Below are 13,924 nucleotides of genomic sequence, written 5' to 3'. Positions count from 1 at the left end.
GGATATGCACCTGAAAGAGCTCAGCGCCTTCTCCTGATTCCGGCACTTAGTCCAGCCAGGCACTCAGCAGGTGCCCAATGAATGTTTGCTGAGTGACGTTAAGCATCCTCAGTTAGGGAAGTGGGATTTTAAGGAACATTGGTAACAGAACTACAGAGGGTTTTGGAAGGCTTCCTGGAGTAGAGGAGCTGGATCTAAAACAGTGCTTGGAATTTAGCTAGCCACTGATACACACACACATCCAGTGTAGCCACTAAATTTAGACTAAAGGAGCAACCAGTATTGAAGCCGAAGAGGGCTACATCATGCTTGATCTTGTAAACTGATGCTTCTTAAACTTGACTGCGCATACATGAATTATCTGGGAATCATTAAAATGCAGATTACAATTCTGTAACTCTGGGGTGGGGCCTGAGATTCTGCATTTCTAACAAGCTCCCTGCTGATGGCCATGCTGCTGGTCCAGGGACCACACTTTGAGTAACAAGGTTATAAAAGATGGTTCTAAGGTGCTGGGATTTTATTCTATGGGCAATGATGATCCCTAAAAAGCATTTTATGCTTTGGCTTGATTTTGTTTTTCTTTTTTTTTGCGGTACGCGGGCCTCTCACTGTTGTGGCCTCTCCCGTTGCGGAGCACAGCCTCCGGACGCGCAGGCTCAGCGGCCATGGCTCACGGGCCCAGCCTCTCCGCGGCATGTGGGACCTTCCCGGACCGGGGCACGAACCCGTGTCCCCTGCATCGGCAGGCGGACTCTCAACCACTGAGCCACCAGGGAAGCCCCTTGATTTTGTTTTTTAATCCAAGTAATTCCAGCCCATGGTTACAGAAGGATTTATAATGAAAAGATAGTTACCGCAACCTATTCTTTCCCACCTCTAGTCCCACTCCCCAGAGGCAACCACGTTCAGCTATTTTTTCCTGGTGTTTATACTCATAACTCCACAATAGACTTATACCACTATGTCTTAATTTTAAACATTGTCTACTGACTTCCTATTATGATAAATAAGATCTACCTCACACTCTGTATTTCCTTCTTCCATTGGCCCTATACATTTCTATCATTATTTTTTAGCTTGTTACCTTTGTAATTTTAAGTAACATACTTTTCCTTAGTATGCCTTGAACCATGGAAGGGTTTTAAATCAGAGATTTACAAAACAGATTTGCCTTTTTGAAAAAATACTCTGGATTTTGCAAGGAGAAAGAATTAAAGGGGTAAAAATCTGGAGTCATGGAGACCAGCTAGAAGATAAGAAACTAAAATGGCCTGGACAGCGGCTGGTGGTAAGGTTGGAAAAGAATTAGACCTGAATGGAGGAGGACTCTTTAGGAGGTAAGATTGACAAGACTTGGTGACCAGTAACATTCATTTGTTTATACTGGCATTTGATAAATATTTGTCCAGAAAACGAATGATTTCAAAAAATATTATGGAGAATCTCCTATCTTCTAGCCGTTGTATGTGGTACAAAGAATACAATGGTGAGCAAACAGACCTGGACTGGTTGCTGGAGAGAGACAAGGAATCGAGGGTGACTCCCAGCTGTTTGATCTGATGCCATTCATGAAGGAAGGGAACACAAGAAGAGGACTGGGAGTGAAAAGAGTTGATTCTAGCAGGAGCTATGTTGAATTGGAGGGACCTATGAGAATGTCCAGCTGGTAGTTGAACACAGGTCCGCCTGGAGCTCAGGAGAAAGGCTAAGTCTGCAGATATGAGTTTAGGAATCTAGATGGTCAGAGAGCTCATGAGAGTGGATGAGATCTTCTGTGGAGAGGGAGTTTGAGGAGAGAAGAGGGTCAGGGAGGAACCCTGAGGGACACATTTCTAAAATGCCTTTTAAAAATGTGTTGGGATTTCTTCTATTCTAACACATACTTATTAGGAGAAATCACTGATTGCCTCAACTACCGAGACAAGCACTGTTAACATTTTGGGGATACCATCCCACCATTTCAGGAAGCAGATGGAATATGGAGAGCTCAAAAAAAATCTAACCTATCTTCTGGCTTCTTCTGTCTCCCTTTCATCTGTTATCCACAAAACAGTAAATGTTCTCTTAAATTGGATTATGTTGCTTCCCTGCCTAAAACTGTGCCATGGCTACCCACTCACTTCAAATAAGCATCACCGTCACCTAGAAACTTTTTCGAAATGCAGTATTCTGCTCTGCCCCAGACTCCTGAATCAAAAACTCTAAGAATGGGGCCCAGCAATCTGTTTTAACAAGTCCTCCAAGTGATTCTGATGCAAGCTAAAGTTTGAGAACCACTGTGTTAAGCTAAGTGCTTCACACGTGTTAAACTCTATAAGTGTTATTACTGTCAGTATAGTGAGGGGTTAAGAGTGGAATCTGGAGCCAGGCTGCCTGGGTTTGAATTCTAGCTTTACCAACTTCATGATATTGGGCCTCATTTTCTTTGTCTAAAAGATTGGGATAGTAACAGTACCTACCTCATGGAGTTGTTGTGGAATTAAATTAGTTAATATAGTAAGATGCTTACTTAGAACAGTGACTGCCATGGAGTGTCATATGAGGTCATACTCATTTCACAGAGAAGGGAACCTGGGCTGAGACGTGAAGTGACTTGTCCAAGGTCTAGGTGGGTGGTAGAACCAGGTTTTCAATTCCCCCGTAGTCTGCAGTGGCCTCGCATGCTCTAGACCTGGGTGCAGGCTTGCCCAAGCAAAGGGAGGGGTATCTGGGTCCGAGGCCTGTAGCCCCTCTGACCCTGGCGTGCCCTGCGGTCTACTCCAAGGCTCTAGGACTCCGACCCCAATCGGGTTTGCCACCACGCAGTGTTGGGAGCGGGGAAGCTGCTCTCCCCCAGCCGCCCACCCGGCCAGCCAGCTGCAAGGCAGCCGAGGCACCGAGCACTACCGCTACTCGCTGGGGGAAGACACCAGCCGCCGCCCTAAGCGCCTCCCGCCGCCCTCTCACCCCGCGGCGGCGGCGGCGGCGGCGGCGGCGGCGGCGGAAGCGGGGAGGCGGGCCGCCCGGGCCGGGGCGGGGCCGCGAGCGGCATGGAGGAGGCGGAGGCCGCGGAGCGCCGGGCTGAGCAGTGCGGGCCCGAGCGGGGCCCGAGCGGGGCCCGGGCCCCCTGAGCCGTGAGTGTCTCTGGGCGGGGGTCCGGGAGGGGTGGCATGGCCGGGGCGGGTCCCCGAGTGCTGGGGCGGCCCAAGGCGCGGGAGGAGAAGAGCAGGGCCAGATAGGAGGGGGCGAGGGCGGAAGGGGGTGGAGAATGGGGGGGGGTCGCTGCCCTTCGCTCACCCTAGGACTAGGAAGGCCTGGGGCTTGGTTCTTTTAGGGACTGATGAGCCTTGAGAGCCGATTATTTGGCCTCCAGCATTGGGACAATGGGCAGTCCTGTCAGTTTCCCCAGCCCCAGGAGAGTTTCCAGGTGATCTGACCCCTCTGAAGGTTTCCTTTCCAGAGAAGTTGAGCCACTTTTCCCAGGTCACACAGCATGGATGCTGCAAGGATGAGTTACTGGGGGGTCCTCCTTCATCTCCCCAAGAAAGCATCAGACTTTGGGAGGAAAACTTTACCCCACATGACCCTCTGGTCTCCTCAGATTCCTGAAGGCATGGGTTGGCCAGGACAGTGGTGACCCCCCAATCCGGCATGGACGACTGGAAGCCCAGCCCCCTCATCAAGCCCTTTGGGGCTCGGAAAAAGCGGAGCTGGTATCTTACCTGGAAGTATAAACTGACCAACCAGCGGGCCCTGCGGAGATTCTGTCAGGTATAGAGGTGTCCCATACTTCCCAGGGGCTCCCTCCCAGCTTTACCCCAGCCTAGACTATGGGTACTGGAACCTACCTTGGCTGCCCCCACCCTGGAAAGAGGGTGGGAAACCTCTTTGTCTCATGTCCCTACCAGGTAGTGGGTTGGGTCCAGAGTTCTGGAATCAGAACCCAAGTACAACCTCCTAGGCTTCTGACAAACCTGAAGTTGGATCAGGAAGGCTTTGCCCAGGACCCACACCTGTCAGGCAGTCAGGGCTAGGACCCAGGTCTTCTGATCCCCAGCATGGTTCTCTGGGACTGGCTCCATCTCTAGGAACTAATTGTGGAGGAACCAAGGGAATCAAGGCTCAAATGGAAGAATACAGGAGTTCTGGGTAGGGAGCGCCCTGATGAAGGGGAAAGGGTCAGGGGAGGGTCCCTGAAGGAGGTGGTCGTGAAACTGAACCCAGGTCTGGGGGAGTAGAGCTGGTCAGACAGAGGGAAGAGAGGCAAAACCCAGGTTCTCCCTGTGTCATCACTTCAGCCAGAGCCCTCCTTTCAGCAAGACGTGCAGTGATCTTTAGGGGGTGCCCCTCTTTAGTTGTCCCCACCCCTCCCCTCAGACAGGAGCTGTGCTTTTCCTACTGGTGACCGTCATTGTCAACATCAAGTTGATCCTGGACACGCGGAGAGCAATCAGCGAGGCCAATGAAGACCCGGAGCCAGAAAAAGACTATGGTAGGACCAGACTGAGGATGGGATTGGTGGTGGAGGGGGCGTCCCCTGGGATCCTGTGGCTGAAATGATGGGCAGAGCCCAAGGGGTGAGACACTGCTGGAGGGACTATCTCCATGACCTGTCACACACCCACAGATGAGGCCTTGGGCCGACTGGAGTCCCCACGGCGCAGAGGCAGTGGTCCCCGACGGGTGCTGGATGTGGAGGTATACTCAAGCCGCAGTAAAGTGTACGTAGCAGTGGACGGCACTACGGTGAGTGGGCTGGTGTCTAGTGTACGGTCACTGCATTCTACTTACGGTGTGGTCTGCTGGTTCTGGGTCCACTGCCTGAGTGGGAACTGCAGCTCTGCCAGTTTCTAGCTGTGTGACTTCGGAGGCCTCAGTTCCTCATCTGTAGACTGGGACTAATGATTTCTGCTTGTCAGGATTAAATGTAAGGTATGTGAAATGTATTATATGTAGTGGGATATTATCAAAAGGGATCAGTAGTGTTAGTAGGCAGTTAATTCAGTGATTTATTTATTTCGTGGTCCCATTTATTTATTTATTTCCTGGTCCCTTCTTTGGCTTCGGTCTTGTCCTGGACGCTGGGAACCTGGAGGTAGTCAGCCCTGGCCCTACTTTGAGGGGTCCATCTGTGAGACGGTGATACCTCCAGCATGAGGCTGAGATAGTCAAGGGCTCTAAGAGTCGTGAAAGCTGGCGGGGGGTCGGGAGGTGTTGTAGAAAGATGGGATCTCTTTTGATGGGGGTGCTATGGAGGCTTCCTGGAAGAGATGGCCTTCAGGCTGGGTTGGAAGAGAACTGTGTGAACAGAAGCAGAGGAAGGAGGGGAGGTTTTGTTTCATGCAGCTGTTTTTTTTAAGTGCCCATAAGACAGAGAGACCTCAAATGCCAGAGTGAAGAGTTTGACCTTGTCTCTGCTACCCTGTAGGTGCTGGAGGATGAGGCCCGGGAGCAGGGCCGGGGCATCCATGTCATCGTCCTCAACCAGGCCACGGTGAGGTTCTAGGGGTAGGGGACCTAGAGGGCCAAAGCTGAGCCCTCCTTGCTGGTGACACTAACTCATGAGAGGTGTGTCTCCTGCCAGGGCCATGTGATGGCAAAGCGGGTGTTTGACACGTACTCGCCTCATGAGGATGAGGCCATGGTGCTGTTCCTCAACATGGTGGCACCTGGCCGAGTGCTCATCTGCACCGTCAAGGTCAGTGACTCTGCCTTGGCCCCATTCCCAACACCCCTAGCTCCAGCCCTGCTCATGGCCCTGGGTTCTGTGCCCCTAATATGGCATAGTGGCAAGAGCCTCTGGAGGAAGGTGACCAGGTTCCAATCCTATCCTTGTCAATGGAGAGCAAGACAGAGTCCCTACCCTTATAGAGCTTACACCAATAGGGCAAGAGCAACAAAAAGCAGCCAAATAAATCTACCATGTCAGGAAAAGATAACTTGTATGAAGAAGAAAATTAAGCAAGGGAGACAGGGTGATGGGGGTGCATTTTAGAAAGGGGAGGCCTCTGTAAGGACAAGACATGTGCACAGAAAGCTGGAGGAAGTGAGGAGTGAGCCATGTGAATATCTGGAGGAAGAGCATTCTAGATAGAAAGAATGGCAAGTGCAAAGGCCCTGAATTGGTAAGGTGCTTGGTGTGGAACAGCTGGGCTGCCAGTGGAGCTGGAGTAGAATAAGGGAGGGGAGGAGAAGGGTGATGAGAAGAGGGCAAGGAGGTAGCAGGGGACAGAGGTGCAGACTGTGTGGGATCATGTTAAGGACTAATTAGCCTAGTGACCTTGGGTGATTCTCAGAATCTGTCTAAGCCTTTAATTATCTGTGAAATGATAGAAACCACAAAGGGTTGTTGTGATAGTTTAATGAGCTAATTTAAGTAAAAGGTTTTACATGGTGCTTGACATGTAGTTAGTGTTCCCTGATGCTAGGTCTGCTGGAGCTGTGCCAGTCAGGCTGACCACCTTTTCTGGTCTCCCAGGATGAGGGCTCCTTCCACCTCAAGGACACAGCCAAGGCTCTGCTGAGGAGCCTAGGCAGCCAGGCCGGCCCTGCCCTGGGCTGGAGGGACACCTGGGCCTTCGTGGGACGAAAAGGAGGTGCCAGGACCGTAGGCCATCCGCCCTGTAGTATGAAGGGGCTGAGAGGAGCAGAACTCCAGGAGATGGGGTGGGCTGGGGGCAAATAGGAGTCGGTGGTGGTAGGCTGGATGAAAGTGGGCCGGGAGATGGGAAGAAGCTCCAGAACTGCAGCCTGGGCCCCCATTGCCCCTCATTTCTGCCCCCTGCCAGGTCCTGTCCTCGGGGAGAAACATTCTAAGTCACCTGCCCTCTCCTCCTGGGGGGATCCAGTCCTACTGAAGACAGATGTGCCGCTGAGCTCAGCTGAAGGTGGGGTTAGCGGGCGCTGGGCTCCAGGGCAGTGCCTGGGCTGGGGATAGGCATTTGGGTTCTCTTCACGGGGCTCTATTCTTGACTGGGTGCCTGGTGTTCTCCAAACCACACTGGCCTCATGCCCTCATCCTGTTGACCTCATCCCTCCCTCAGAAGCAGAGTGCCACTGGGCAGACACAGAGCTGAACCGTCGCCGCCACCGCTTCTGCAGCAAAGTCGAGGGCTATGGGAGTGTGTGCAGCTGCAAGGACCCCACACCCATCGAGTTCAGCCCTGACCCAGTGAGTGGGGCCTTGGGCAGCGAGGCCCGGACTCCTTCCCAGCTTGGCAAGGGGCCCCAGGAAAGGTCCAGGTTGGGCTTTCCCTGCCCCAGCCTGGGAGGGAACCGGGAGCTGAGGATTTATGCTGAGCTCTGAAAGACGGGGCGTCTTGGTTGTGGGGAAGGAGCAGGCCATGTGAGCGAAGGCCTAGAGTTGGAGTTGGGCTGAGTGTGTGGAGGGGCCAGGACAGGGAAGACCCTCTGCCTTTTCCCTTGCGTCTCCCTCTCCCTCAAGACTCTTCCCCGGGTGGGGATCCCAGTTTGAAGAGAGAGTGAGGCAAGAGCTGAACACTATTTCTCCCTCAGCTCCCAGACAACAAGGTCTTCAATGTGCCTGTGGCTGTCATTGCGGGGAACCGGCCCAATTACCTGTACCGGTGAGCCTGGGAGGGGGCTGTATCCAGCACTGAACAGGAGGGTGCTCAGTGGTGGGAACCCGAGGCTCATGTACCTGCAGGGGGAACTCTTGAGGTGGGCGGAATGGAAACAGATTCTAGGTGCATTCACCTTTGGGGGTGAACATGGAGAATCTGGGCCCATCTGTAAGCACAGGGGAGTCCTGATTTGGGGGGACAAAGAGGCCTAATCCAACCCTGGGCTCCCCAGGATGCTGCGCTCTCTACTCTCAGCCCAGGGGGTGTCTCCCCAGATGATAACAGTTTTCATCGACGGCTACTATGAGGTGAGTGGGGCTTGGGGGCTTTGGGCGGAGCAGAGCGCAGGGTTGCTGCTGCTGAGTAGCAGTGATCACAGAGGACTGGCAAGGGAGACAGCCCGGGCAAGGGCCATGAAATGTGCAGGGCTTGGCGTGTCAGAGCCTACAGGGGTGGGCAGGGGGCGGGTGGCTCACATGATGACCAGCGGCCATGCCCCTTAGGAGCCGATGGATGTGGTGGCGCTGTTTGGTCTGAGGGGCATCCAGCACACTCCCATCAGCATCAAGAACGCCCGTGTGTCTCAGGTACCGCCTAGGCAAGGATGGAAGGGGTGGACACCTGGCCCCACTGTCCACCCCAAAGCTCATGTGCCCTATTCCTACTCCCCACCCAGCACTACAAGGCCAGCCTCACTGCCACTTTCAACCTGTTTCCGGTGAGTAGTAAAGACAAAACTCTTGGACCTAGAGAGGGGAAACATGGGCATAAGTCTGGTCTTGTTATATAGCAAGCTCTTCGTCTCTCTGGGTCTCATCCTCCTGATGTGGAAAATGGGGGTAGTGCTGCCTGAGAAGTGGGATGGAGGTGGAAGAGACGGGATGAGAAAGTCCCCCTTGGGATCATGTTGTCCCCCACCCCCTACAGGAAGCCAAGTTTGCTGTGGTTCTGGAGGAGGACCTGGACATCGCTGTGGATTTTTTCAGGTGAGGGAAGTGTCCCTCCATGCAGCTCCAAGCTGCGTAGGGCCTCTGTTCATGAGTGGGTCTCCAGGGAGGAGGGCAATGAGGGGTCTTGGAAAGCTTTCCAGAGGAAGCAAGCTCCAAAGTGGGGAAAAATCCTGAGCAAAGGTGGGCTGGTGGGGGTTGGGGCTGGAGTAGAGAGTAGAAAGGATGAATGGAGACAGTGGGGCTCTGGGGGAAGGAGGCATGACTCCGGAGTCCCATCTCCAGTTCTTCCAGCATCACTGTGTGACTGGGTTTGTCCTTGCCCCTCCCTGAACCCCTGGACCCTGCCTCTCAGTTTCCTGAGCCAATCCATCCACCTGCTGGAGGAGGACGACAGCCTGTACTGTATCTCTGCCTGGAATGACCAGGTAGGCTGAGTGGCCAGGGGTCAGCTGCGGAGTTGGTAGAGGCCCCGAGCTAATACCTCCCATCACGGCCCCCTGTCCCCAGGGGTACGAACACACAGCTGAGGACCCAGCACTGCTGTACCGCGTGGAGACCATGCCTGGGCTGGGATGGGTGCTCAGGAAGTCCTTGTACAAGGAGGAGCTTGAGCCCAAGTGGCCCACACCGGAAAAGGTACCCTGGCAGGGTAGGGTGAGTGGGCTGAAGTCCCCTACCAGCTTGGAACCTCGTAACTCTCAGAGTCTTCCATGCCCCCAGCTCTGGGACTGGGATATGTGGATGCGGATGCCGGAGCAACGCCGAGGCCGAGAGTGCATCATCCCTGACATTTCCCGATCCTACCACTTTGGCATCGTTGGCCTCAACATGAATGGCTACTTCCATGTGAGTGGGAGGCAGGGGTGTTGGGGCATAGGGCACAGTGTGGTAAAAGGGGCAAGAACATGGACTCGAGCGACCCCAGCTCTGCCACTCACTAGCCATGTAGCCTTAGGGAAATTACTTACCTTCTTTTGCCTCAGTTTCTTTATTTGTGAAATGAGGATAAAAATACTCCTACCTCATAGGGTTGTGAGGTTATGAGGTTTAAATGAGTTAATATGTATAATATGTTTTGGACTGTAAACATTATATAAGGATTAGCTGGTATTATTTTTATCATTACTATTTTTAGCACTAGACTGTGGGTGTGGGGAGCATATTTCGGCTGCCACGCACTCATCCAGCCCAGCAAACTCTGCCCTCTCCTGTCCTTGCAAGTGCTGAGGCCTAAGCCTCAGCCTGAAGTGAACAGAGAGGGCCCCAGGTCCCCACCCCTTCATCGCTGTGTCCAAAGGGCCACTCCCCAGTTATAGCCAGGGAGGCCTTGAGACAACCCAGTGTAAAGAATGGAGAGTTTCCAGCCTGGAACCTCCTAGAAGCCAGAAGGGCCTTCAGAGGCTGATTACTACAAGACCCCCACTCATCTCCGAGAGGGACGGGGAGTGACCTCATGTCCTTCACCCTTAGTACCTTAGTCATAGCAGTTTTCTCCCTCCCAGTCCAGCCTGTCCCTTTGCAGGGGCCGTTCCTGGCTTCTGTGGCCCTAGAACAGCAGGCCCAGGGAGAGCCACTGGGGACAAGGACTAGCTCAGGGGTCAGTAGCATGAGATGCCAGTATGAGCATGAGCTCTCTGGCAATGGTGGAGCCAGAGGGACCTTTATAGATCTAGGACTTCATTTGTGGGCCTCGTGGATGTGTGGTGGGTCAGCAGGCAGGTGTGGGCCAGACAGTGTAATGCCCTGATTTTCACCTTCACGTCCGTTCCAGGAGGCCTACTTCAAGAAGCACAAGTTCAACACGGTTCCAGGTGTCCAGCTGAGGAACGTGGACAGGTGGGGGCTGGGGACGGCCCAGGGGAGGATATTTAGGGGCCTTGATAACCAGTGCCTGACAGGCCCTACTAGCCCTGCGGTCTGTGTGTTTACCCCAGCCCTGCTTCCCCCCAATCTCCATGTCATCCCTTGAGGGGCTACTCCCTCCCCTGACCCATTTCTCCCTCTCCTTTAGTCTGAAGAAAGAAGCGTATGAAGTGGAAGTTCACAGGCTGCTCAGGTATGGCCTAGGGCAGTGGGGTATATGAGGCAGGGGGTAAGGAGAAGTCAATACTGGGAGTCTTGGTCCCATAATTTGTGGGGCCCACTGCAAAATGAAAACCAGGCTCCCTTGTTCAAACATTATTAAGTGGGACTTCCCTGGCAGTCCAGTGGTTAAGACTCCACACTCCCAATGCAGGGGGCATGGGTTTTATCCCTGGTTGGGGAACTAAGATCTCATGTGCCGTGGCCAAAAAATGCCAAAAAACAACAAATGTTAAGAATTCCAAGATGGCAGCAGTAGAGCATTAAAAGCACAGGGCCTGTGTGACACACTCATGAGGTAGACCCTGTCTTGGCCTTTCTCCCCCACTCCCTGCTACAGTGAAGCTGAGGTTCTGGACCACAGCAAGAACCCTTGTGAAGACTCTTTCCTGCCAGACACGGAGGGCCACACCTATGTGGCCTTTATCCGAATGGAGAAGGATGATGACTTCACCACCTGGACCCAGCTTGCCAAGGTGCCTCAATACCACACCTACCCCAGGAATACCCCTCCCCAAGATACAAGGAGCCTTTCTGGAATCTTCCACCTCAGAACCTTCTCTTCATACTCTCAGAGCCTCTCTTCTAAGCCCCTTTACAAATCCATATTCTTGAAGATGCTACCTCTTGCAAACTGAGGAGGCTGCTGAGGAGAGGGGGTTGGCCAAGGGCCCTCCCCACAGCTCTCCGACTCTTGCCTTTGCCCCACCCCACCCCCACCAGTGCCTCCATATCTGGGACCTGGATGTACGTGGCAACCACCGGGGCCTGTGGAGATTGTTTCGGAAGAGGAACCACTTTCTGGTGGTGGGGGTCCCAGCCTCCCCCTACTCGTGAGTGACTCTATTCTGTCCTTGGAAATGGAAGACTAGTGGGGTTAGGGGACGTAGCTAATGACCTCCTCCCTATTCGTTTTTCTGTTATCTTCCCAGAATGAAGAAGCCACCATCAATCACCCCAATTTTCTTGGAGCCACCCCCAAAGGAGGAGGGAGCCCCAGGAGCTGCAGAACAGACATGAGACCTCCTCCAGGACCCTGCAGGGCTGGGTACTGTGTACCCCCAGGCAGGCTAGCCCTTCACCCAATCCTGTAGGATTTTGTAGACACTCTCAGGGGCTGGGGCTGCTTTGTTTTTAACATGAGGCTTAATTACTAACTCCCAGGGGAGGGTTCCCCTGCTCCAACATCCCTGTTCCTGAGTTGGAGGTCTATTTATTTACTTCCTTGTCGGGAAAGGGCAGGATAGTACCTGGGAATCTTTGGGATCCCTGGGCAGCTGATCCTGCCCTTTGTATACTCCCTCCTCCCAGGCCTGGCTCAGAATCTAACCTATTTATTGACTGTCCTGAGGGCCTTGGAAACCGGCGGAAGCCTGTAGGGCCTTGATTTTTTTTTTTGGACTGGGGTGCTGCCCTGAGGGTGGGGCAGGCTCTTACTCAGGAAACTGCTGTGCCCAACCCATGGACAGGCCCAGCAGGGGCCCACCTGCTGATGCAGACTCACTCAGAGACCCTCAGACACTGAACCAGGCCTCTTTCAGCCTCCTCTTTGTCCAGATTTCCAAAGCTGGATGAGGTGGTCATTGATTAAAAAAGGAGAAAAGCTCTGGGGATTGTCTTGTGACTGTGTGTGTGTGTGTGTGTGTGTGTGTATGTGTGAGAGAGACAGACACACACAGAGACAGAGAAAGAGAGAGAGATGGGTGGGAGAGAGGATGGTCATGATGGATGATGGGTTTTCTTTACTGTCCTCCACAGGTTTATCTTCCATTTGGGGCCATTTGGCCAGCAGGGGATGCCCAAGTCTCAAACTCCAATGTTTTTACCCTAGAACAACAGAGCCTGATCTTTGCCCCACCCTACTTGGGGCTGAGCTCAGAGCGGCCACCCTATACCCCATTCCCACTGTTTAATTAACCATCAAGCTGTTTTCTGCCTAGCTCGTGTCTGGGCCAGGGCACCTGTCCCCAAAAATGGAGCAAGAGAGAGCAAAAGGGATACCTGGGGATGGGGGCGGGGGGCGGTGATAGAGAGCAGGTGAGTATAGTGGAGGTGGGAAGGAAGTGGATGAGACAGAGCTGAATGGGCATCATTCAGGAAGTGAGGACTGGGCTGCCGGTGGAGACATAGGAACAAGGATGTCTATGGTCCTTAGGGTACTTTGTATGCAGACTCCATATCTGGGCATTTTTCTGGAGAAAAGCCATCATTTTCATCAGATCACCCAACCAGTGATTCAAAGAAGTCAGGAAGATCTAAGTTGGTCACGCTAGCACCAGAAAATGGATGAGATTGTCCAGAGGAAGTGGTTGAGATAGCCCAAGGCACAGGGCATGACATTTAAGGAATCTGTGAAGGACTTAGGTTCAAGAGAGTAAGTGTAGGACACTTGGAGAAGGGGTCTGCCTGCAGAGCCCTTGCAAAGTGAGCCTCATGAGCTCCTTATATAGAGCCTTGGCCAGGGAGGCAGGAGCTGGCTGGAGCTCTGCCCTGTCACCAGCTCTCTGCCCTTGCCTCTCCAAGCGGTGCCTAGAGCCCCGCTCGGCGATGGGACGGGTGGTGTGTGGCTTCAGTGTTTGCTGGAGGTAGAGATAGCGCTTGAGGTGCCACAACAGCCAGGTTGAGGAACAATTAGCTCATAATGAGGTGGAGGAGGCCCACCCAGGGCAGACAAATCCCTTGTAGCCTCTATACAGGTGCCTGGGGGTGGGGTAGTGTGAGAGGCATAGAAAGGTGGTAAAGGTGGGAGGGGGCTAAGTGCTCTACCTGCCCATCCTCCCAGCAGGCTGCTGATCTGGGCCTCACAGACCAGCTCTCAGGCACTGCACTGCACCGGCTAGGTCGCAGTTCCTTTTTGGATTCACGAGGGGTGATGGATCTGGGTTGCCCTAGTAAAACCTGGGAAGAGGAATCCAGGGCTCAGAGGCAAGCAAGGAAGACTGGTTTGCCAGGCTGGGCTTCGCCTGGTAGTAGACACCATATCCTCTGGCCACAGCCTCCCACCCTAGCGCTGTGTCTCCTGCAGCAGCAATCAGATCTATGTCTGGGACATTCTGGCCTAAAAGTAAATCATGTTCCCATGTCAGCCAGGATCCCACCCGGCTCTGGAGTCAGATGTCCTGGACCCACATCCAGGCTCAGCTCTTCATGGGAGGTTGTGGGCCTGGAACAAGTCACTTGGCCTTTCTAGGCCCAGTTTCTGGAACATGGGGGTGGTTAAGACTCGATAAGAGATCAAATCTATAGAGCCCTGGGCAACCAAGACCGAGAGTAGATGAAATTCTTTCTGAAATCCCCAAAGCAGGGACAGGTCGGGGGCTGTGCCTG

The 13,924-nt window shown here is 53.4% G+C and overlaps 1 protein-coding gene across 3 annotated transcripts; it reads left to right on the top strand.

Annotated features, from left to right (window-relative positions):
• The first annotated feature begins 2,980 nt into the window (after positions 1–2,980).
• POMGNT1 (protein O-linked mannose N-acetylglucosaminyltransferase 1 (beta 1,2-)) lies at positions 2,981–12,204 on the top strand. Of its 3 annotated transcripts, none has more exons than XM_067726008.1 (22): positions 2,981–3,116; positions 3,584–3,753; positions 4,360–4,474; positions 4,610–4,728; positions 5,411–5,476; positions 5,567–5,680; positions 6,461–6,578; positions 6,771–6,869; positions 7,026–7,153; positions 7,498–7,568; positions 7,798–7,873; positions 8,069–8,152; positions 8,242–8,283; positions 8,493–8,551; positions 8,868–8,940; positions 9,023–9,151; positions 9,236–9,361; positions 10,287–10,351; positions 10,527–10,571; positions 10,938–11,073; positions 11,321–11,430; positions 11,530–12,204. In XM_067726008.1, the coding sequence occupies exons 2-22, from the start codon at positions 3,634–3,636 to the stop codon at positions 11,615–11,617; spliced, it is 1,983 nt and encodes a 660-aa protein (XP_067582109.1). In that variant the 5' UTR covers positions 2,981–3,116; positions 3,584–3,633; the 3' UTR covers positions 11,618–12,204. The 3 variants fall into 3 exon arrangements, with proteins under 3 accessions (XP_067582109.1, XP_067582108.1, XP_067582110.1); XM_067726007.1 differs by having other exon boundaries at positions 6,461–6,608; XM_067726009.1 differs by lacking the exon at positions 6,771–6,869.
• The last annotated feature ends 1,720 nt before the right edge of the window (positions 12,205–13,924 follow it).

This window comes from Pseudorca crassidens, chromosome 2 (assembly GCF_039906515.1).
Source record: "Pseudorca crassidens isolate mPseCra1 chromosome 2, mPseCra1.hap1, whole genome shotgun sequence".
Taxonomy (NCBI): Eukaryota; Metazoa; Chordata; class Mammalia; order Artiodactyla; family Delphinidae; genus Pseudorca; species Pseudorca crassidens.
The sequence above is the reverse complement of the archived record's forward strand: the minus strand, read 5'-3'. Positions and strand labels throughout refer to the sequence as shown.